The 21,423-nt window shown below is 49.0% G+C and overlaps 3 protein-coding genes, 3 non-coding genes and 1 pseudogene across 7 annotated transcripts; 2 read left to right on the top strand and 5 right to left on the bottom strand.

Moving 5' to 3' along the window:
- The first annotated feature begins 3,836 nt into the window (after positions 1 to 3,836).
- On the top strand, positions 3,837 to 3,908 carry TRNAG-UCC (transfer RNA glycine (anticodon UCC)). The gene has a single exon. It is a non-coding gene; the product is annotated as a tRNA-Gly (tRNA).
- A 199-nt stretch (positions 3,909 to 4,107) lies between these two features.
- On the bottom strand, positions 4,108 to 8,820 carry LOC149863911 (histone H2B 5). 2 transcript variants are annotated; one of them, XR_016442581.1, is made up of 2 exons: positions 8,290 to 8,820; positions 4,108 to 4,239 (listed from the first exon to the last, which is right to left on the bottom strand). XR_016442581.1 is itself a non-coding variant. In XM_090048980.1 (1 exon), exon 1 carries the CDS (start codon positions 8,772 to 8,774, stop codon positions 8,394 to 8,396), a length of 381 nt encoding a protein of 126 aa, XP_089905106.1. In that variant the 5' UTR covers positions 8,775 to 8,820; the 3' UTR covers positions 8,160 to 8,393. The 2 variants fall into 2 exon arrangements, 1 of the variants encoding a protein (XP_089905106.1); XM_090048980.1 differs by lacking the exon at positions 4,108 to 4,239 and having other exon boundaries at positions 8,160 to 8,820.
- LOC149863912 (histone H4) lies at positions 4,113 to 7,087 on the bottom strand. Its single transcript, XM_090048981.1, has 2 exons — positions 6,097 to 7,087; positions 4,113 to 4,239 (listed from the first exon to the last, which is right to left on the bottom strand). The coding sequence occupies exon 1, from the start codon at positions 7,025 to 7,027 to the stop codon at positions 6,716 to 6,718; it is 312 nt and encodes a 103-aa protein (XP_089905107.1). The 5' UTR covers positions 7,028 to 7,087; the 3' UTR covers positions 4,113 to 4,239; positions 6,097 to 6,715.
- Positions 4,358 to 4,429, bottom strand: TRNAQ-CUG (transfer RNA glutamine (anticodon CUG)). Its single transcript has one exon. It is a non-coding gene; the product is annotated as a tRNA-Gln (tRNA).
- Positions 4,733 to 4,805, bottom strand: TRNAK-UUU (transfer RNA lysine (anticodon UUU)). The gene has a single exon. It is a non-coding gene; the product is annotated as a tRNA-Lys (tRNA).
- Positions 5,821 to 5,983, bottom strand: LOC149863913 (U2 spliceosomal RNA; annotated as a pseudogene).
- Positions 8,821 to 9,148: 328 nt separating the features above from the next.
- LOC149863910 (histone H2A.J-like) lies at positions 9,149 to 18,373 on the top strand. Its single transcript, XM_090047693.1, has 2 exons — positions 9,149 to 10,308; positions 18,267 to 18,373. Exon 1 carries the CDS (start codon positions 9,189 to 9,191, stop codon positions 9,576 to 9,578), a length of 390 nt encoding a protein of 129 aa, XP_089903819.1. The 5' UTR covers positions 9,149 to 9,188; the 3' UTR covers positions 9,579 to 10,308; positions 18,267 to 18,373.
- Positions 18,374 to 21,423: the final 3,050 nt, after the last annotated feature.

Below are 21,423 nucleotides of genomic sequence, written 5' to 3'. Positions count from 1 at the left end.
TGCCATTGATACTGCTTCTCTGCAGAATCCTAATAGTGAAGGCCTCAGGAAAGTTGCTTGAACCCTTATCCCCCCATCATATCATCCACCTCCTTTGCTGGTGCTGCAGCATGGCTGACATCAGCTGCCAGGGCAGAAATGCATTAAATCTGTAGGAGCATCTGCCCAAACTATAGGCCCTTCACCATCATGTTTTAGGTAGGATCTATCTCTGCTACCCCAAATTGAGGACCCATGGCTGCTTTGTGAGGAATGAGCTGTGTAGAGCAGATCAATGGGGAGCCCTAGGGAAGGGGCCTGTTTGGGTGAGGGGAAAATGATTATCCTCATTGGTGGTATTGTGCAGAACCCTCAGCTATTCCTTTCAGGCTTCTGGGCCTTGATTTAACACATCTTACATCCAATGCCTGTCCTGAACTGGGCAATTACAAAACTGTTCAAATCAGCAGATGCAAACTTTTAAATACAGTAGACCCGTTTTATGCGTATTCAACTTATCCAAGTCTCACCTTTACGGAAATTAATATTAACACCCAAGTGGAAAAATACACCCCAAGATGCACGCCATTCATGTATATAAATGTATGTATATACATGAACGCCCTGCGAGATGCGCAGACTGTGTCAAATAGAGTTACTCACAGCTTAGGTTCCCAGGCAGGATTCTGGAGGCTTGCTCAGTCTCAGTGTTGCCATTACGGTAGCAGCATACGTTTACAATATGCTTTTGTAACATAATAAATAAAGTATTGGTTGAAAAAGGTTTTATTTTGGTACCTTTGCTGTCATAAATTTTAGGTCTAAGGAACTCAACCCCTCACTTTTCTATTATTTCCTATGGGAAAATGCATTTCGAATTGTGTGAAATTCAACATATGCGAGGTTTCTCAGGAACGCAATATGCGTGTAAGTCAGGAGTCTACTTACTGAGGTTGATCTTTCAGTGACCTTTGCTCAACTTTCCTTGTGCAACAGCTGTGTCATTTGAAAAGCAGGGCCTGTGAACATCTAGTTCTGATCTACCCTGGGTGCATCTACATGTTCATTAATACGCTTTTGCTACTGCTCATTAAGTTTAGTGGTCAACACTCACTGTTAACTCAACTTTGCAGGTGAGGGGTGCAGGCAGGTTCCAGACTGGAGATGTGTGATCAAGAATCAGGAGAGATTCCAGACAGGAGTATTACAGTTGTAGAGAGTATTATAATTCATCAGATCCCCACATGGGAACTACTTGTGGAAGCAAGCTTCTGTTTTAGATTTGGGGAAGAACTTGTCACCCCCAAGTTTTAAAAGAGCAGAAATCCCTGAGCTGGCTTTTGAGTATCGGAATCTAAAAGAAATGGGGGTGCATAGGCAGTCTGAAAGCAAAGCAACCAACCCTCAGCAGTGGAGCAACAGTGACCCCTGGTGGCAACAAAGAATGGTGACCCCCGAGCTGCAGCACAGACCCTTGAGATAGGAGAGACCCTTGACAGGGGTAAAGTCCAGTGTGGGTCTCTCTACTAGCTCTGGCCACTTAGGTATGGGTATTAGAGTCCCCAAGAGCAGAAAGGCAGCCCCTGATGGCAAGGAGTAGCAGGACCCTCTGAAGTCTGTCTCCCTTCCCAGCACCTGCCACTTTGGGCTAGTTAGGTGGTAGAGGCCCTCAATAGCAGCCCCGGGTGTCTCCATTCACACAAGACTGGGCTAGTAGTTCCCCTGATTGTTTTGGGAGTGACTGAGAGCTGTCTGGGGTTTCAATGAATGTTTAATAGTTAAGGGTTTGTGTAAGGTTGCTTTTTTGTCCCTTTTCCTGGATTAATAAACACCGTTGGAGTGGACTTTTTGTTTGCAAGTTGTGGGGAAGTTTGTTCACTTTGGAATGCTATTTTTTCCCCCCCGGCTTCTGGGTGGAGGCTTGAATGTGAATAGAAAGTTTGTATTAAATCACCACATTTGAAACCAGCTCTTTATACTGCCATCAAGTGCCTGGCAGAGAGGTTACAAAATATGAGCATATGAGCTGGTTCTACACATCTCCCCAATTCCTTTCTACATGGGCACCTTCTTCTACCGCCCCATCCCTGTCAGTGTCCCAGGAAGCATTCTGGTCATCCAGCCACTTCACTTCCAGAAAGCTAAAGGCTGCTGCTGTCAGGAGGGAGGAGTTCTGAGCTGTTTACATGCCTTTACTGGTCTGCTGTCTGTGGGAGCTCTTGTCCTCCCTCTTCTACCACCTTCAGGGTTTCCAAGAAAGATCAGTCCTTGGGCCTGCTCTTCACACCTCCAGGAGCATATCACCAACCCCTGATGATTCCCTCATGGGCCATATCTACATGAGACACTGACTGCACAGGAGCCCATGACTACTGCTCAGTAGCCTCATGTGGCAGGAAGAATGACACAATGCTACTGTGCAATAGTCATCAGCTACTGCGCAGTAGGGCTGTGCAAAATGTTGCCATCCATTTCATTTCATAGACATTAGGGCTGGAAGGGACCTCGGAAGATCATTTAGTCCACCCCCCACCCAAAGGGCAGGAAGTCAGTTGGGGTCATAGGATCCCAGCAAGGTAAGTATCCAATTTACTTCTGAAGGTGTTCAATATAGGTGGTTGAACCACCTCCGATGGCAGACTATTCCAGACCTTGGGGGCTCGGACAGTAAAGAAATTCTTTCTTATGTCCAGCCTGAAACGGTCTTGCAGGAGTTTATGACTGTTCGACCTCACCTCCCTTGGGGCGCTCTGGTGAGCCCCTACAGGCCTCCCGGGTTTGGGCCCCGATCTGCCTGCCAGATGAGAGAGGCTGTTTCGAGCTTCACCATTATAGCAAATGGGTGAAACGTTGAAATAGCATGGAAACAGCCTCACAGTTTTGACAAAGTGAAGCAGAACAGCTGTTTCGAATGGAAATTAAATTCAAAACAAAATGTTCCTTTGAAACATTAAAACTCATGTAAAAAAGGAACAGTGCCATTTTGCACAGCCCTACTGCGCAGTCAGCATCACAAAAAAGCCATTCCTTAGTGCAACTGCACAGTAACTGGTTACTATGCAGTTATTTAGTACTTGTATAAACTTGTTTATACAAGTACTAAATGACTGTGCAATGTGTCTCATGTAGATGCAGCCAGGGAAGTATTGATGTTAACAAGGCCCGGATCTCCACCATCTCCTCTGCACCTAGGCAAGATACCTGTTCCCCTTGCAGGCAAGGAGAAGGCAAGCCACCCACCATCCCAGAGCTGAGCCTTCCATCAATCAGGATACCCTGCATCTTTTCCAGGGTGTTAGCCCCTTGCTCAAAGGGTTTTTTTAGAGCATCTCCCTGAGGGAGGGGGGATGTGAGGCACAATGAATCTCCCCTCCCTGATCTGCAACCATTAGCAATGACATAATACCTCACCATACCCAGGGGAGATCTAAGCCAGACCTAGGAAGACCTCTTCTCCCTTATTCTGAAACAGCAAAATACCCACAGTCCCAGCACCAGGTGTGCAATATGGCTGTTAGACATCCTACTCATCCATCCACCATGGTTCTCCTTGCCCAGCCATGGGTATCTGGCACCTACCATCCCCCTGGGCTTGCCTTTTCTGTATTCCCTTGCCAAACTTCACCATATCTGCTACCTGTGGAAGCCCAGGAAGATCCCCTCCTACAATGAGAGGGTAAAATAATGATCTAATTTTTCGATTATCTTTAATGATATAGTATCCTCTTTTTTCCTTCTTAGTTACATAGACTCGTTCTGCTCTGTTAGCAGCACACCCACTGCCATTCAGCGATTCCATAACAATTTCAGAGAAGCTTTGAAATCACAGGCTTTGTATGAAACCATGTTTTCCAGATGCGTTGGTGGTATAGTGGTGAGCATAGCTGCCTTCCAAGCAGTTGACCCGGGTTCGATTCCCGGCCAACGCAGGTTGATCACTTTTCTTTCCTTCTTCTCGCTGGTAGTCCAATTTTCTTCATTTTCCTTTTATGAAATCCACATAACTAACAAAGTGAGTTAAAGCATGTACCTGGATCCGTATCAAAGGCAGCTGCAGGCTTCTCTCCCCCTCCCTCCAGGAAGCTGGCGTACACAGTACAACTTCTCCCTCTTTTGGCTTGTGAGCAAATCATAATCTCTCAGGCATCTGTCTTCAGTTTGATGTTGTCGGGGTGGGCATCATGCTTTTCGGTGAGGGGGATGGAAGGGGAGCAGGGTGAGACCTGAAACCACTGAGTCACTGTTTTGCTTCAACAACTTCTGTTGAGTATAAAAGGAAACAAAAGAGCCAATGAGCTAAATAAGATTAAGGAAGTGAAAGCAAAGGGAGAGGAGCTATTGTTCCGGTCAGGAAATAAAGATACTACTCTATGAACTAAGGTCCCACCGAGATTTGAACTCGGATCGCTGGATTCAGAGTCCAGAGTGCTAACCATTACACCATGGGACCCCTTATGGGAACCAAGTGACCCAATTAGAGATTGCACTTCCTTCCCCATTCTCGTTTGTTAGGTAGTTGATTGTGTTTTCCTTCTTGATCTTTGCCCCTTCAATCAAGGCTCCACCACAGGACCTGGCCCCGGAAAAAAACCCAAGAACGGCTTTCGGGTGGAGCAAACGCTCCTCTAAAAAAGGGGGAAATTAAGTTTTTTTCCTTAGGAATTCTCAATAATCCATCAACAGATGTTCAAAGGAAGTCATGTATTTTTACAGCAATTCATATTTGCGTGCAAAAATGCATTATAAAAGCAGCCGCCCGAACAGGGACTTGAACCCTGGACCCTCAGATTAAAAGTCTGATGCTCTACCGACTGAGCTATCCGGGCTCCTGGAAAGCTGATGTCTGCAGGCCTAAAAGAATTTCTCTGACGATGATTCATTTTTTTAAATAATATTGTTTGGAAATCGTGTAAGTTTCGCCAGTTAGTAGGCAACACAAATCCCCCAAGGAGACTCCTTCAATCGCCCGCCCTGGGCACGCAGAACACCCAACACCCGCCGTGCTCCTTGGCGGGCGCTGCAGTGATGTGATGCCAGACAGGAGCGGAGCTGTGATCTCCGAGCCAGGCACTGTTACCTGTCCTCCTTGGGGCTGCGCGGTCGTGGGGGACTGGGCACTGGGGATCAGCCCCACGCCTGGGGGTAGTGCTCCCAGCGGGAAGGACCCCACCCCTAGCCAATCTCCCCGCATCAGAACCAGGGCATCTACTAAATCTGGGACCACCCCCTGAGTCCTCTCTCGCTCCCGCTTAGCTTGTCACGTCCAAACCACAGCTAGAATTGAGGCTGTAGCAACTCCCTGAAGCGCTTTCCCTTCCGAGTTGCTGGAGATCCCAAAGACTGCGGAGTCATCTCCGTCTTCATACACAGAGCACCCCATCCCATCCCATCCCGTCCCGTCCCTTCCCCCGGACATCATTGCTAGCCAGCCCTTTGGTCTACACTAGCCTCCTTGCAGAACGTTACTTAAGTCAATGAAAACGTTTTATAGAGCGTTTCCAAGCGAATAATTTCTAGGATATCTTTATTAGTGCATGCACCTGGAACAGGCCCAGCTTTTCTGTGCAAGGGTGGGTGGCCCTGAACATGACCTTTGGGTCGAATGCTTGGGATGACTTTATAGCCTGGCGTTTCAGGGCCTGCACCACTCCACGGCGAGCACAGTGCGGGGAGCCCAGGCAGCTCCTCTTCCCAGGACAAATGCCAGCTGGTCTTGGCTTGCTGGTACGTGAGGGGACAACTCGCCCAGCGAATTGAGAAGGCCGGGGGAAGCCGCAGATGGTTCCAGCAAGAGCAGAAGCAGCCCTTACCGCAGGGTAAGCTTTTTTTTTTTTTTCCTGTTTTTTTTGCACCGGTCCTGGAAGCACTGCAATACCAGGTCAATGCATGGAGTGGATGGAGCACGCTCCGGTTCCACCACCCAATACCAAAAAGAATCTGCTCAATATAGACCTCCTGTGGAGGACATATCAGAAACAAGCTACCACCTGATTGATCATGGTGTCTCCCCTGCCCAGTGGGGACCACTCACAGGCCTAAATTAATTAGGTGTGCACCGCGGGCCAGCGCTTCTTGAACTGAGCACCCACTCTCAGGCCTCCTTACGGTCCCCTTCACCTGCTGTGATGGAGCTCACTCAGATGCAGTCGCTCTTCTCCGAGCAGATCTTCCCCCTCCGCAGCACCCAAGCCTCTGCCACCTCCCCGGCCCTCTGATCATGGCTGGGGGCTGCTCCGGCGCCCACCTACTGCAGCCGCGTTGCTTCCCCCACTGCAGTTGCACACACCAGGTGAGGGAACCGCAGCGGCGTGTGAAAGTCCCTCCTCCCAGGACAAAACCGATCGAGGGGGAGACACTCGTCTGTTCCTGAGACTCAAATCCCCCGCGGAGGGGTGGTGGGGGCTGGGACCTTGTCCGTTGCCCTCTCGGTAGCACTGCTGCGAACTCCGGTCAAGCTAGACTTGAGCAAAGCGCGCTCTCCTTCCACGGCACGCTGAGATCCAGCCTTGTCTGATCCCACACATCTCCCGGGGCACCAGCAGCATTTCTGAAGCCCTAGCCGAGCATCTTTGCTTCATCGCTCGTGACTGACAACTATAAACAAGTAAACGCTCAAAACATTTTTACGTTACCGTTAACTCAACGTTTTTCAATTAAAGGGATCCCAGCTCTTTCTATGCGGGGATAGGTGGCCCTGAAAAGGGCCTTTGGGTCGACCAAGTTCAGGGATTTTGATTTAGCCGCCGAAGCCGTAGAGGGTGCGGCCCTGGCGCTTCAGGGCGTAGACCACGTCCATGGCGGTCACCGTCTTCCTCTTGGCGTGCTCCGTGTAGGTGACAGCGTCGCGGATAACGTTCTCCAGGAAGACCTTCAGCACCCCGCGGGTCTCTTCGTAGATGAGCCCCGAGATGCGCTTCACGCCCCCGCGGCGAGCCAGGCGGCGGATGGCCGGCTTAGTGATGCCCTGGATGTTGTCGCGCAGCACTTTGCGGTGCCGCTTGGCGCCTCCTTTCCCCAGGCCCTTACCGCCCTTTCCGCGTCCAGACATTGTCACTCTTCCCCGTGCCGATCGAAACAGAAACTGTGCTTGCTTGGACGTCTGTATATATAGTGTTGTCCGACCGCAAAGTGAACTGAGAAAGGCGGTAAAGAACCCCCTCCCCCAGCCCCTCACCCCGCCTGAGAGAGTGACGGTTGTTTTCTCCTACCAATTGAACACGCTGCGTGTCTCTCTCCAACCAATTAGCGCTAAGCTTCAGATTCAAATCATAAAGCCTTGCCGCCGCCTCTTGAGCACGCGCAGACCAGCAGCACACAAAGCAATAAAGAATTCCCTCCCGCCTGACTTCGACTGAGCCCTACCTGGTGACGGTATGGCGCCCAGGCCAATGAGAGGGATCGCAGCGGACCAATCCGCAAGCAGCGTTTGAATTCAAAAGCCGAAATTGGCGCCAGCCCTTGAAAGGGAGTATGCGCACAAAGGAGCCATGAGCGTGAACGAGCGAGCGCCCTGATAGCAAGGGGCTCCTGGGAATGGGGGTACGGCGGCCCTGCCGCCTCTTAAACGTCTTAAGGCTCGCAGTGTTTCCCAGGCGCCCGTTAACCGAGGGGCCTGTATTTTCTCACGACTTTTTCTACATAATTTATTGCAAGACTACGTGGGCAGCGTGCTTCACACACACCGATGTGAGAAACAACCATAGCAAGTTTCAGTGCCACGTCCCCAGGAGACAGCCCTTGCGTGTTGCTTGCTAGGACCCAGCCCAAGAAGCGGAACATTGATCTAACTCGGAGCGGGATCCCCAGCCTGCCTTCTTCTCCCCTTTACTACAAAGAGTGCCACTGAAATGTTGGGGGTGGAAGTATTTCAGTAAAACTTCAAGGGACGACTGCCTCCCTTATCCACAAGTTTTTACTAGTATATTCACTTTCCAAACATCAAGGATGTTACGAACTTCCCAAGGTCTCGCTCCCCTCCCGCTTTCTCTGCCTCATAACACCGCCCCCAGCTCAAGGGCTGGGACTTCCTGGAAAAGTTGCAGACCCCGGCCCCGGCCTTCTGCTCCGGTGCCTCCGGCCGCTCGGGGAAATCCCTTACAGCGGCTTTTCTTAAAGCATTTAAATGCGTTTTATTCTAAATGCAAACACATCACGTGCTCTGACAGGGGACTGATACAAACTGCGAGAAAGCGCCAAGGTATTTTATTTAAAAAGTAAGCATCCATCCGCGGTATGAAAGCCAACTCTACATACTACCATTTCACCCCCACATAAAAACCTGTAAAAGATGCGGGGTAAGTTTGAACTTACGTTTCTAATACAAAAAAGAAATGAAACAGCTCTCTCATGAATGAAGTGGGTGGCTCTTAAAAGAGCCTTTGGGTTGAGGTTCTGGGAACGAAGCCAGAAGCAGGTTACTTGGAGCTGGTGTACTTGGTGACAGCCTTGGTGCCCTCCGACACGGCGTGCTTGGCCAGCTCCCCGGGCAGCAGCAGCCGCACGGCCGTCTGGATCTCCCGCGACGTGATGGTCGAGCGCTTGTTGTAGTGCGCCAGGCGGGACGCCTCGCCGGCGATGCGCTCGAAGATGTCGTTCACGAAGGAGTTCATGATGCCCATGGCCTTGGACGAGATGCCGGTGTCAGGGTGCACCTGCTTCAGCACCTTGTACACGTAGATGGAGTAGCTCTCCTTGCGGCTCTTGCGCCGCTTCTTGTCACCTTTTTTCTGGGTCTTGGTCACAGCTTTCTTGGAACCCTTCTTGGGGGCGGGGGCGGATTTGGCGGGCTCTGGCATGCTAAAAACTCCAGTCTCTCCTTTCTCAAGGGAAAAGTAATGGCACAAACCCGCGGGCAGCCCCTGTATTTATAGAGTGTGTATGCAAATGAGGGTGCCTGAAGACTCGTGTCGCTATTGGTTGCCATACCTCAACACGTCATACCTTAAGGCCGGCTTCTATGCAAATAGACTTACTCCAATTTCCACGTTCCTATTGGATGCAAATAGCATCTTCTTTCCCAATTGGCCAGGATGATTTTTCGTTCTCCTATTGGCTGCTTCAAGTAGACTCCATAATTAACCAATCAAGACCTGCTCTCCTCATTCCCACAAGGGTATAAAAGGTAGGGGCGGCGATGTTTCGTGATTGCTGAGCGTTTTTTGCTGCCGGGTTGGGCGCTGCTGTTTAAAGGTGAAGTCTCCCATCCAGGCATGTCCGGTCGCGGCAAGCAGGGAGGCAAGGTGCGGGCTAAAGCTAAGTCCCGATCTTCCCGCGCGGGGCTGCAGTTCCCGGTGGGCCGCGTGCACCGCCTGCTTCGCAAGGGCAATTATGCCGAGCGAGTGGGAGCCGGGGCCCCCGTCTATTTGGCTGCAGTGATGGAGTACTTGACAGCCGAAATCTTGGAGCTGGCCGGCAACGCAGCCCGCGACAACAAGAAAACTCGCATCATCCCCCGCCACCTCCAGCTGGCTGTCCGCAACGATGAGGAGCTGAACAAGCTGCTTGGGGGAGTCACTATTGCCCAGGGGGGCGTCCTGCCCAACATCCAGGCAGTGCTGCTGCCTAAGAAAACCGAGAGCCACAAAGCCAAGGGCAAGTGATATCTGCGGACTTGGACCTAGATTCTGAAACATTACAAATACCCAAAGGCTCTTCTAAGAGCCACCCACTCACTTCAGTGAAAGAGCTGTGGATCTGTGCTTTGCTTGTTAGGTGGGGGGTGCTGGATACTCTAGAGGTTTTGGGTATTGTTTTATTTCTTGGAGAAACCTCATTTAAGGCACTTTCCTTGTTACCCTTTGTCTTTAATGACATTTTCCTAGGCTGTTATGCTATGGTGAGGTCACCCCTCCCAGTGCAGAGAACGTAGCGCCAGCCCCCTTTATGCAGTACTGCATCAGGGTTTTAAACAAGCCAATCTGCTTTGCATTCATCAAAAAAAAAAAAGCTATTGTCACTGGAGCCAGCGCTTCCTGAGCATGCGCTGGAAGCTGCTTTGGGGCCTTCAGCCTTCCCCCATGTCTCTGGGCAGCTGGTTTTCATTAAAGGGCAGGATCCAGGTTTCCAGCACTCAGATGGGTTGCAGACAACATGATCCTTCTGCAGACACCATGTCCTGATTGCCTGTTCAGGGACTCAGACATTCTGGTGCTAAGGTGCAGGGAAGAGAGGGACCTGCTTTCTCAAGGAATCACCTCTGCAGCTCCTTGGCCAGATCTTTTACTAAATGGGTAGCTACTGGAAAGTTCTCTATCCGCTCTCCTGGCACCTTTCCGATGCCCACAGATTCTCCAATAAGGCTAGCTTTCATCACCTACTGAATTAAAATAGGTTTGTGCTTTTCCTGTGTTGTTCCACTCCCCCTCTTCACCTCCCTTCCTGTCCACCACAGACTTGGGGTAAAATTTTAGGTAAATATCTATGCAGGTATTTCAGATCCTGTTCCTTAATATCCAGCCCTAAAAAATAAGATGTGCTAAGTACATGTCAGGGAACTATACAAAGAAACATTCAAAATTATGCACAGAAAAACTCAAAATTGTGCTAAATTAATTACTTTTAAAAATTAAACTAAATATGACACTAGTTGAACCTTTTTATAAATATATGTAGGTACTTTGTTTGGTTGGGAGGGTTAGGGTGATGCATGTGGGGGAGGGGATTTGTGAAGGTGTGGAGTGTGGTTGTGGGTGTTCCTGTGGAGTTTGTGGACAGGTGTGTGGGAGGGCGGGTTATAGGAGTATGTGGGGTTTGTGGACAGATGTGGGGGGGAAGGAGTTGTGAAGGGATGTAGGGATATGTGTGTGGGGTTTTTAGGTGGGTGGGGGCCCCCTCCCTGCTACACATCCCTTGCCCTCTTGCACAGTGCACAGTTCCTGCTGCCAGTGGCTCAGCGGCAGCAGGCCCTGGGGCAGCAGGCAGAGCCCCCAGCGACACGTGCCTCTGGCTGAGTCAGTCTCAGGGCCTGCACGTGCTGGCACAGAGCTGGCCTGCTGGCATGCACCTTCACACCAAATCATTCTGGTTGCATGACAGCACATGGGGGCTCATGGCAGTGCAGGCAGGAGATGCATTCCATTGGGCTGGGTGGGCTCTATGCCTCCATATGAAGCTTCCCACTGCAGTGCTGGAAGCCCCACGTGGAGGTGTGGAGGCAGCTGGTCCAGCCTGATGGTGTGCAGATTGGGAGACAGGCAACGTCTAACTGGTTGGGCATCATGCCTCCAAATGGGGCTTCCAGCACTCCAGCAAGAAACCACATGTGCACACAAGCAGGAGCCCTCCCAGCCCGATAGCACATGGCTCCCAGTCCACGTGCCATTGGACCAGACGGGTTTGGCCCGGCCTTCCACATGGGGCTTCCAGCACTCCAGCGGGAAGCTGCACATGGAGGCATGGAGTTATGTGCCATTGGGCCAAGCTCCTGCTTGCCTCCACATGCAGCTTCTGACTGGAGTGTTAGAAGCCCCACATGGAGGCACTAAGCCAACCGGCTGGCCCAACAGCACATGGGCCCTACCTACCCACCCACCCCCACCCCTCAGGCAGAAGCTTCCCTCCCCAGCTACCCAGCTGTCTAGTCATGCAGCTCTGTGCCTTGACATCATGGAAGTGGAGGTACAGATCCTGCCACAGTTAAATTATGCATAATTATGCAATTGTGCGTGGTCATGTCTTTTATGTGCAAAATTGTGCAGGTGCATAATTGCATAATTCCTCAGGATGTAGCTAAGATTGTTGCTTATCATTAATTCTTGTCTGCTTGTATTTCCCTTGAATTATCTTCACTCTTGGATTTAAACTACAAGATCTCTTGTTCTGTTTTGTTTTTTCCCATGCCCAGAACAACAGGCCTGTGGTCTTTGATTAATTAGTCTCAAAGCTGCCATGATAATATAGCTGTAACCCTGCTTACATTATGCATGCTTTATTTGGTTTTATCTCCCTCTACATATGGTTATATCCTACTGGGCATATCTACATGTTCATTAATGTGCTTTTGCTATTGCGCATTAAGTTTAGTACTTTAATATGAGGTAAAGGGGGTGTAGCTCTCTATGTGAAGGAAAGCTACATGTCTCTGCAAGCTGATGTTGGCAACCGGCATGGACAGCTAGAGACCCTCTGGGTAAAAATTCGTGGGGAATTCAGCACAGGGGACACAACGGTGGGAGTCTACTACAGACCTCCCACTCAAAGTCCCGAGCTTGACCAGGAGTTTGCCCGGGAACTGACTGAGGCCGCTTGCTCCAGGACCTTGGTTGTCATGGGTGACTTCAATTACCCGGACATCTCGTGGGAAGATCACTCAGCTAAATCTGAGCGGGCGCAAAGCTTTCTCTCGTGCGTGGATGACCTCTACCTGACTCAAGAAGTCTATGGGCCAACGAGAGGCAAAGCGCTGCTTGACCTGGTACTGGCTACGGGGGACGACCTAATCGGCGACCTAGTGATTGATGGGAAGTTGGGTGACAGCGACCACGAGCTGATCACCTTCACCATCCGCCATAAAGCTGGCAAGTCAGTCAGCAACACAGAAGTCCTTGACTTCAGAAAAGCCGACTTTGACAAGCTCAAGAGGCTTGTCGGTCAGGCCCTCAGGGACCATGACTCCAGGGAGATGGGAGTTCAAGAAGAGTGGTTGCTTCTCGAGGAAGCGATCCTCAGTGCACAAGCTAAATCTATTCCAACACGGAGGAAAGGCAGCAAGAAGGCACAGCAGCCCCCCTGGCACTCCAGAGAACTAGCGGACCTACTGTGGCTAAAAAGGAAAGCCTACAAATGATGGAGGACGGGATTGACCTCCAAGGAGGATTACTCCACGCTGGTCCGGTCCTGCAGGGAGCAAACCAGGAAAGCCAAGGCTGCAACTGAACTCCAACTAGCTTCAGGCATCAAGGACAACAAAAAGTCCTTTTTCAGATATGTGGGGAGCCGGAGGAAAAGCAAGGGCAATGTTGGACCCCTGCTAAACCAGATGGGGCAACTGACAACTGACGCCCAGGAAAAAGCCAAACTATTAAATAGGTACTTTGTGTCAGTCTTTCATCAGTCACACGGGATGCCCATGCCTGCTATGGGACAGGGAAATCTGGGTGAGGGGGATCCCCTACCCTCCATCAATGCTGACCTCGTGAAGGAACACCTTGAGAAGCTGGATACCTTCAAGTCAGCTGGCCCTGACAACCTGCACCCCAGGGTACTCAAGGAGCTGGCAAGCGTCATAGCCCAGCCCCTGGCACGGATCTTTGAAAACTCCTGGCGCTCTGGTGTAGTGCCCGAAGACTGGAAGAAGGCCAATGTGGTGCCGATCTTCAAGAAAGGGAGGAGAGTGGATCCAGCTAACTACAGGCCCATTAGCCTGACTTCTATCCTGGGGAAGATCTTAGAAAAGTTTATTAAGGAGGCCATCCTTGAGGGACTGGCCCAGGCTAACATCCTAAGGGATAGCCAGCACGGGTTTGTTGCGGGTAGGTCTTGTTTGACCAATCTCATTTCCTTCTATGACCAGGTGACCTATCACCTGGACAAGGGAGAAGAGGTTGATGTCATATATCTTGACTTCAAAAAAGCTTTTGATCTGGTATCCCATGATCACCTCTTGGCCAAACTGCCCAGTTGTGGCTTTGGCTCCACCATGATCTGCTGCCTGGGAAATTGGCTTCGTGGTCGGACCCAGAGGGTTGTAATTCATGGCAGTCACTCATCGTGGTGCCCTGTGACCAGTGGGGTCCCTCAAGGCTCTGTCCTGGGACCCATACTGTTCAACATCTTCATTAACGATGTGGACATTGGAGTCAGGAGTGGACTGGCCAAGTTCGCCGATGACACCAAACTTTGGGGCAAAGCATCCACGCCAGAAGACAGGCGGGTGATCCAGGCTGACCTGGACAAGCTCAGCAAATGGGCAGACGAGAACCTCATGGTGTTTAACACCGAAAAATGCAAGGTTCTCCACCTTGGGAGGAAAAACCTGCAGCACCCTTATAGGCTCGGCAGTGCTACGTTGGTTAGCACTACAGAAGAAAAAGACTTGGGGGTCATCATTGACCACAAGATGAACATGAGCCTCCAATGCGATGCTGCGGCTAGTAAAGCGACCAAAATGCTGGCTTGCATCCATAGATGCTTCTCGAGCAAATCCCGGGACGTCATTCTCCCCTTGTACTCGGCCTTAGTGAGGCCGCAGCTGGAGTACTGTGTCCAGTTTTGGGCTCCACAATTCAAAAAGGATGTGGAGAAGCTTGAGAGAGTCCAGAGGAGAGCCACGCGCATGATCAGAGGTCAGGAAAACAGATCTTACGATGACAGGCTGAGAGCCATGGGACTCTTTAGCCTGGAAAAGCGCAGGCTCGGGGTGATCTGATGGCCACCTATAAGTTTATCAGGGGTGACCACCAGGATCTGGGGGAACATCTGTTCACCAGAGCGCCCCAAGGGATGACGAGGTCGAACGGTCACAAACTCCTGCAAGACCATTTCAGGCTGGACATAAGGAAGAATTTCTTTACTGTCCGAGCCCCCAAGGTCTGGAACAGTCTGCCAGCGGAGGTGGTTCAAGCACCTACATTGAACACTTTCAAGAGTAAATTGGATGCTTATCTTGCTGGGATCCTATGACCCCAGCTGACTTCCTGCCCTTTGGGCAGGGGGCTGGACTCGATGATCTCCTGAGGTCCCTTCCAGCCCTAATGTCTATGAAATCTATGAAATCTATGAAAAGACAGTAGCAAAGGCGGATGCCTTTTTAGTGATGCTTAATGCGCAGTAGACTAATTCTACTGCACATTAGCTTCTTAGCACTGTTTTTCGCATGACACTTTAACGTGAAGCAGAATAAACTACTGCACATTAAAGCACACGTGTAGACACACCCACTGTCTCACAGTTATGTCTGTTGTGGTAACTGTGTATTTCTTGTCTAAACATCCACATTAACTTAAAAGTTTAGGGACACTTATACCTGTTTTTACTCTTGGGAGTAAAGTGTGAAAATGTAAAGGGCCGGGTGGATCAGATTTTTGTCTCCATAGGCCAGCCCTTCTAAAAATGATGGAGTTTATGGTCACATAAATGTTGCAGAAGGAAAACTAAGCTAAGATCAGATGAGTGGTCAGCACTTCCTGTGAGCTCTATTGAGGTCTTCAGTAGGGTGCCCTTCAGTTTCTAGTGCAGAGGCAGTGTGTGTGAATAGCAGGAGAGACTCCAAGGAGGAATTACTCTGTAGATGGCAGTGCAGTTGGCCATTAAATCTTCACAGGGAAAATGCTAGTTAGCACAAGGCCCTGTAGTGTCACTATTCATATGACTCTGATTCTTTGTCTCAGCATGGTAGGAAATAGCAATACTACCCTGACAAGAGCTTATGTATCCGGTTTGCACACATAGGGCATGTCTATATGTGCATATTAATGTAAAGAAATAAACTCCAGAGCAGTTTCTTGCTCTAGGTGCGCCATTTGCATGTGCACCCTGGACCACAGCATGTTGAGCCCAGTTGAAGCATCCCTGGCTAGCAGGGGCTTCCAGGGTCAGCCAGCCAGCCCAGAGCTGCTGCCCCTCCCCACCCCCCAGGTCAATGTGCTGCAGAGGAACTGGCTGGGGCACAAGGGTGCTTCAGCATGGGGCTAGTTGGCAGGCAACCCCCCCACACTGAAGCACCCTCGTGCCCCAGCGACCTAGGGCAGCGTCTAAACTTGCGCTGCTGTGGAGTAAAAAACTCTACAGCAGAGCAGTTCTTGTATTTAGAAGTAGTATCCTGCTGCAGAGTAATTAAGTTTACTCCAGCCTAATAGGGGTGCATGTGTAGATGCACAGTGTTTACTACACAACTAATTAATCTACTGCACAGTAAACATCTCATGTAGATGTGCTCACAGATAGTACTTTGCTGGATTCAATTGCAGGAGGATTTGATGCATTCAGGAAAATTTATTAACTAAGTCAAATTGATTATTGCCATGCTGGCAATGCAGCTTCTCCTTAGACATTCCCTGGTGTTCAGTCCTAATGAGAACAGCGTATCAAGGAAACCCCTGCACTAGTGGCCAAATAGAGGGTGTTCTGACTACTGCCCCTTCCTGTATAGGGATGAGGGGAGGGAAAGGGCATGGCTGCTAACCATGATGACCTGGGCTGCATTAGCAGCATCCAGCAATCTCCTGACTAGGGAAAGATGGACTAGATCCTGGAGGAACCTGTATAAACGAAAGAACACATGATCCTGTCACAACCTCTCCCAAGTTTCTCATTCAGTTCTTAGAAGGATAGTGGGGTGGGAGGCAGGGAGGAAGATGTTACAGAAAACTAGATACCATTCAGTCTTTTGAGATACAAGACTATAACCCAGGGGTGGGCAAAATATAGCTCAGGGTGGGCAAATAAAATTATCCCGCCCATGGCAGGTCCCTCAGCCCAGGCACAGGGAGCAGCCCAGGGCATGGCATGTGCAGATGGTCCTGCTGCCCCCAGGCAGCATTGGGGCTCAGTCAGCAAGAGAACCAGACTCTTTACCTGGCAGCCCCTGCAGAGGCGTACCCTTCCAGCTGCAGTTGCCAGTCTCTGCCACTGCCAGCCCTGGCCCTGCTGCCTAGGCACCCCGGCCCTGCTGCCTTGCACCCACTCCCAGAGACAACAGACTGGGCAGGTGGGGTTTCCATGGAGACTGGCGCAGGACCCACCTGGGCAGGGTGTGCTCAGCTGGGCAGATGGTATGGGAACCCAGCATTCAGGAGCAGAACAGTTGGACGGGGCCAGAGCCAGGGCTCAGATCAAGATTGCGGGGCCATGACAGCATGGGGCTGAGGCCCAGGACAGACAGCTGATGGTGGCTCTAAGTACCTGTGACACTGGTTCTGCAGGCAGGGGTGTGGAGGGAGCGAATTGCAGCTCTACCCCAGGCCCTGGTCCCGTGCTGTCACCACCCTACGGCACTTGACTTTATGCATATCTAGCTAGCTACCTGCAATAACACAATACAGATTCTCACCTATACTGGCAGGGGGAGATGAAGAAGGAAGGTAACCGGCAGACTGGCAGCAAGTTGTCCTGAATTTACTGGAGTCTTCCCCCAAATTTCCACCTCGTCATTTACACCAAATATTTATACATTGGTTATTTAAATAATATTCTGATCAGTGCTATTCAAATGTTTTTGTTTCACTGAGGCTTTAAAAACTGAACTAAACCAGTTTTCCTGTGGATTTGGAATAGGCTAATTCACTGGGGTCTATGTCCTTATGAAAAGTATAGTTCTGGGAGAGAGGGTTTCTTATCTTTTTCCTTCATCATCTGGGGATGCTACTTGCCATATTCTGTTTCTTTAACTTTTCTGCCTAGGACACTTGTAACACTAGTAAAGGTTCACTCTATAACAGGCTTTGTGATCTGCTTTAACCACATTGCTGCAACATAGTTGAGTCCCTTGAAAGTGGCCTAGGATGACAGTAAGTTAAAAAAATGTAGCTGACTACATATAACTCAATTGTTATCAAAAGGCAAAACATTAGCTGTTATTTTTACCTGCTGTTACACACTTTTCCAAAAAAGCACTTATTCATTCTTGGCCTAGTCTAATATTAGTGGCTTGATCTTGAAGCACACAATGGTTCACCCAAGCTATCACATGTGACAAAACATAGATAAAGGTTTGAATCTTTCCTCCATCATGTGGAATGGAAGGTGCTTCAATCTTTAGCATCAAACCGAAGGAACAGGATGTCTGCTATTACCCAGTCAATGACCTGTTCTCCACAGTTGTCAGTTGTGTAGCCTCAAGCTTTGTGACGGCTGTTAAAATTGTCGGTGAAAGCCATGGATGGTTAATGGTAGGCAGTATGCTTGGAATACATGTGGCATTTGGAGGTTTATATATATATTTAACATGGTTACATCCTGAATTTTAATGGTGATGGCTATAGGTGTATTGTTTTCCAGATTCGTTGTGATGACATCTTTAGAGCTGGATTTCACATACGTTGTTAATCTGTGTTTGAGATGCTGTTAGCTTGCAACTAGCAGAAATCCCACAATCTGCGTTTTCAAGGCTCTTTCATTGTTAATTATGTGGGTTTCTTGAAGCAACAGCACATCAATTCTATGGAGTTTTTTGAGTCACCCAAAGAAATCACACCTGGGCCTTGATAGGCCCTCCACATTTAAGTGGCACAAACATAGTGATGGTCTCATGTTGTGATAAGTTTGGCCCTGAAAGGTCTTTGGCATTGTAATCCTGATCATTTCTTTACAATCATTTGATCACTGAGTTGATGAGATTTGTTGTGCTTTAGGGAACACTACAAGAAGATTGTCATCATCTTCTTGGCCAAAAAGAAAAAGGATGCCATTGCTTGCCCACCCTTCTCCAACATAATGGCGACAAGCAAAATTCACAAAATATGGCAACAAGTGAAGGTCATTGCTATTTCAAAATCCAGAAAAATCAACCATGGACTCAGAAAACTTCTGCCCTATATCCCTGCTTTATACAACATATAAACTCAAAAAATACTACTGGCTTACACATCTTCCATCTTTGGAAAGGTTATACCAGTTGAACAGGCTGACTTTTGCCCTGGATACAGCACTTGTGACCAAGTGGTAGCATTCATTATGTATATTGAAGCTGGGTACCAGTGCAAAGAGATCACAGGAGCAGCCTTCATTGATTTATAAGCAGCTTATGATACCGTATGCCAAGATGGTCTCCTGCTGAAGGTGTTGAGGGTCATCAGGTGCCAGCAGACCCTCCACCTTTTATCAACACTTTTATCTAACCAACAATATTGTGTCCATCTAGGGAACACTATCAGCAGAACCTGTCTACTAAATAATGGTCTCCCAGAAGGATCAGGGCTTGCACCAGCACTTTTTAATGTATAGTGATCTCCCTGTCACAACCTGCCGGAAATTCAGCTATGCCAATGACCGGGTGCTTGCTATTCAAAGAAGAACCCAGGCTGAAGTCTAGAAAGAGCTTTGCAAAGACCTCAAGTTACTTGAAGAATATTTTGCATGTTGGAAACTCCACCAAAATCCAAGGAAAACTCATCAATGACTTTCATCTAAACAGTGCCAACACTGACCAGAAACTCTCCATAAATTTCTGTGGAGAAGAGGTTAAGCATGAGAAGTTCACAAAATACCTCAGTGTGACTCAATCGGAGCCTCTCCTTTCATGAACATCTATGGAATACTGCTAAAAAAAATGAAAGTTGGGATTAACATTGTACTTAAACTGGCCAGAACAACATGAGGAGCAAATGAAACCACACTTTGAATGGCCACTCTAGCACTTGTTTTCTCTGTAGCAGAATATTGTTCCCCAGTCTGGAACACAAGTGTGCACACAAAGATTGCTAATACACAGTTAAATGCAGCTGTGCAGATTATATCAGAATATTACAAAGTATGCCACTGCCATGGCTTCCAGTCCTAGTGCTTCCCCTACCGCTCCACCGCAATGCCACATGCATGAGGGAATACTATAAGGCCATCAGTAACCTAAACCTTCCAATCAACAAGGACTTAACCACACCACCACCGAATAGGCTCAAATGCAGAAAACCTTTCTGCAAATCCGCCAAGAAGCTCTATGATAATAACAAGAGCACCGAAGAACAATGGAGGGAAGCCTGGGCAAATACCAACCTGCCACAGAAATACATAATCAGTAACCCTACAAGCCCCCAGCCAAGATTTGACCTACTGAGAAAGATTTGGTCCTCCCTAAATCGCATTCAGACACTTATTGGAAAATGTGGATACCTAACTCCATAAATGGAGAATCAAAGAGAATCTGGGTTATGACTGTGGTGCATTTTCTCAGATGGTGCAACACATTGTCAATGATTGCCTGATTAAATCATTTAATGGCAATCTAAAATGAATTCACACAGCTACCTACCCCTGACGCAGTTGAATGGTTATCAAATTTAGATATTAATCTATGAATGTTGTAATCCTAAAATGTCATACTAAAGAAGAACCTTGCCTGCCTATGTCTTTAACACGGCTACAGCCAAAAACCCAGCATACAAAAGAAGAAGTGGGGACCTGAGCAGTACTCACCTGGGGCACACCCCCAGCCAGGAGCGCAAACCTCGCCGGATGGACACATCCACGCTGAGGCAGGAGCTCCCTATCCGCCCCTGCCTGCCTGTACCCCCTTGGCAGGTAAAGCGGATTGGTGCAAATCCAAAGCTGGGGCAATATGTGGGGGCCAGAGACAGAGCGAGGGGAGGAAGGAAGCCATCTGCAGAGGGCAAGGAGAATGGAGCCCAAGCCTGCTCTAATGCCAGGGTAAGCAGCTGGGAGGGCGCTGAAGAAGAAGCAGCGGCGGCTCCGCTGCAGGAGCAAGGAAGAGGGAAGAAGGACAATAAGGACCAGAGGAGGCCCGGAGGAGGCAGATGTCCCAAGCAGTTGGCTCCGTTTTTCTTTTCCTTTGATCCTTTGTTTAGGTAGTCACCACCTCCCTCTCATTAATATCTCTTAAACATCAAAGTCGTGGCAGGTGGGAAGAGAGAGCACTGGACCCCGCCTAGACTGACCAAACCGGGTTGCAGTCACCGTGAGGGGCCCAGTGGATATCATCATGATGTAAAAGCACATGTCCATACCCAGCGGCTACCCAACAAGGGCCAAAAATGAGACATTGCAGAGTCCTAAACACTCCTTGCCCCTTTTTGCTGTGCTGGGTGTCACTACATTCCTCCTCCCAGATACTCTGATCCCAAAAGCAGTTCAGTCTGAATCACAATGATTAGTTGGCATCTTAGCTCACTGAACATAATCCACACTTTATTTTGAAGTGAAGTTGGAGTGACCTCTCCAGGGCACAAAAGTCTGGACAGTGTATATGGAGACGCTGAGCTGCCCACACACCAATGTCACCCTCTCAGCCTTGCTGGTTTACTCCAAAGGAAAGGCAGGTGCCAGTATGTTTGGAACTAACTTGGTGGCTGGAGCTGCCAGAGAAAAGTGACGATCATCATCCATTTGTCTGTCTAATGAGGTTTCATTACTAGATTGACATCGGATTGAGAGAGACAGTTGCAAGGCAATTAAAATGCATAGGCCAGTGATGGATCACACCCAATGATAATAAGGTAACCCCCAGGAAAGAACAATGGTTACAGGCCATGACTTAGTTTCCTGCTTCCTACTGAATTGGCCAAGAGATCCTTATCCCAGAGCAATAGGCAGGAATACAGAAATTTGAACCTGAGCTGTACAGAACTCCCCCACACAGAAGCATAATGGATTCTGAGGGCCTGGGTCCTCATCACACAGCAGTGAGTATAACTATATATTGCTGTATGTAGCTGCTTTTGCTAATTTTGCCTGATTGCTAACATCCTAATAAACTGGTCTATCATTTAGAGGGATTTACTTTGGCTTCTCCTATAATTCTCTGCATAAAATAAAATGCCTCAGAGTCATCCTGAG

Source organism: Crocodylus siamensis, chromosome 5 (assembly GCF_052110815.1).
Source record: "Crocodylus siamensis isolate JL-2025a chromosome 5, ASM5211081v1, whole genome shotgun sequence".
NCBI lineage: Eukaryota > Metazoa > Chordata > Crocodylia > Crocodylidae > Crocodylus > Crocodylus siamensis.
The sequence above is the reverse complement of the archived record's forward strand: the minus strand, read 5'-3'. Positions and strand labels throughout refer to the sequence as shown.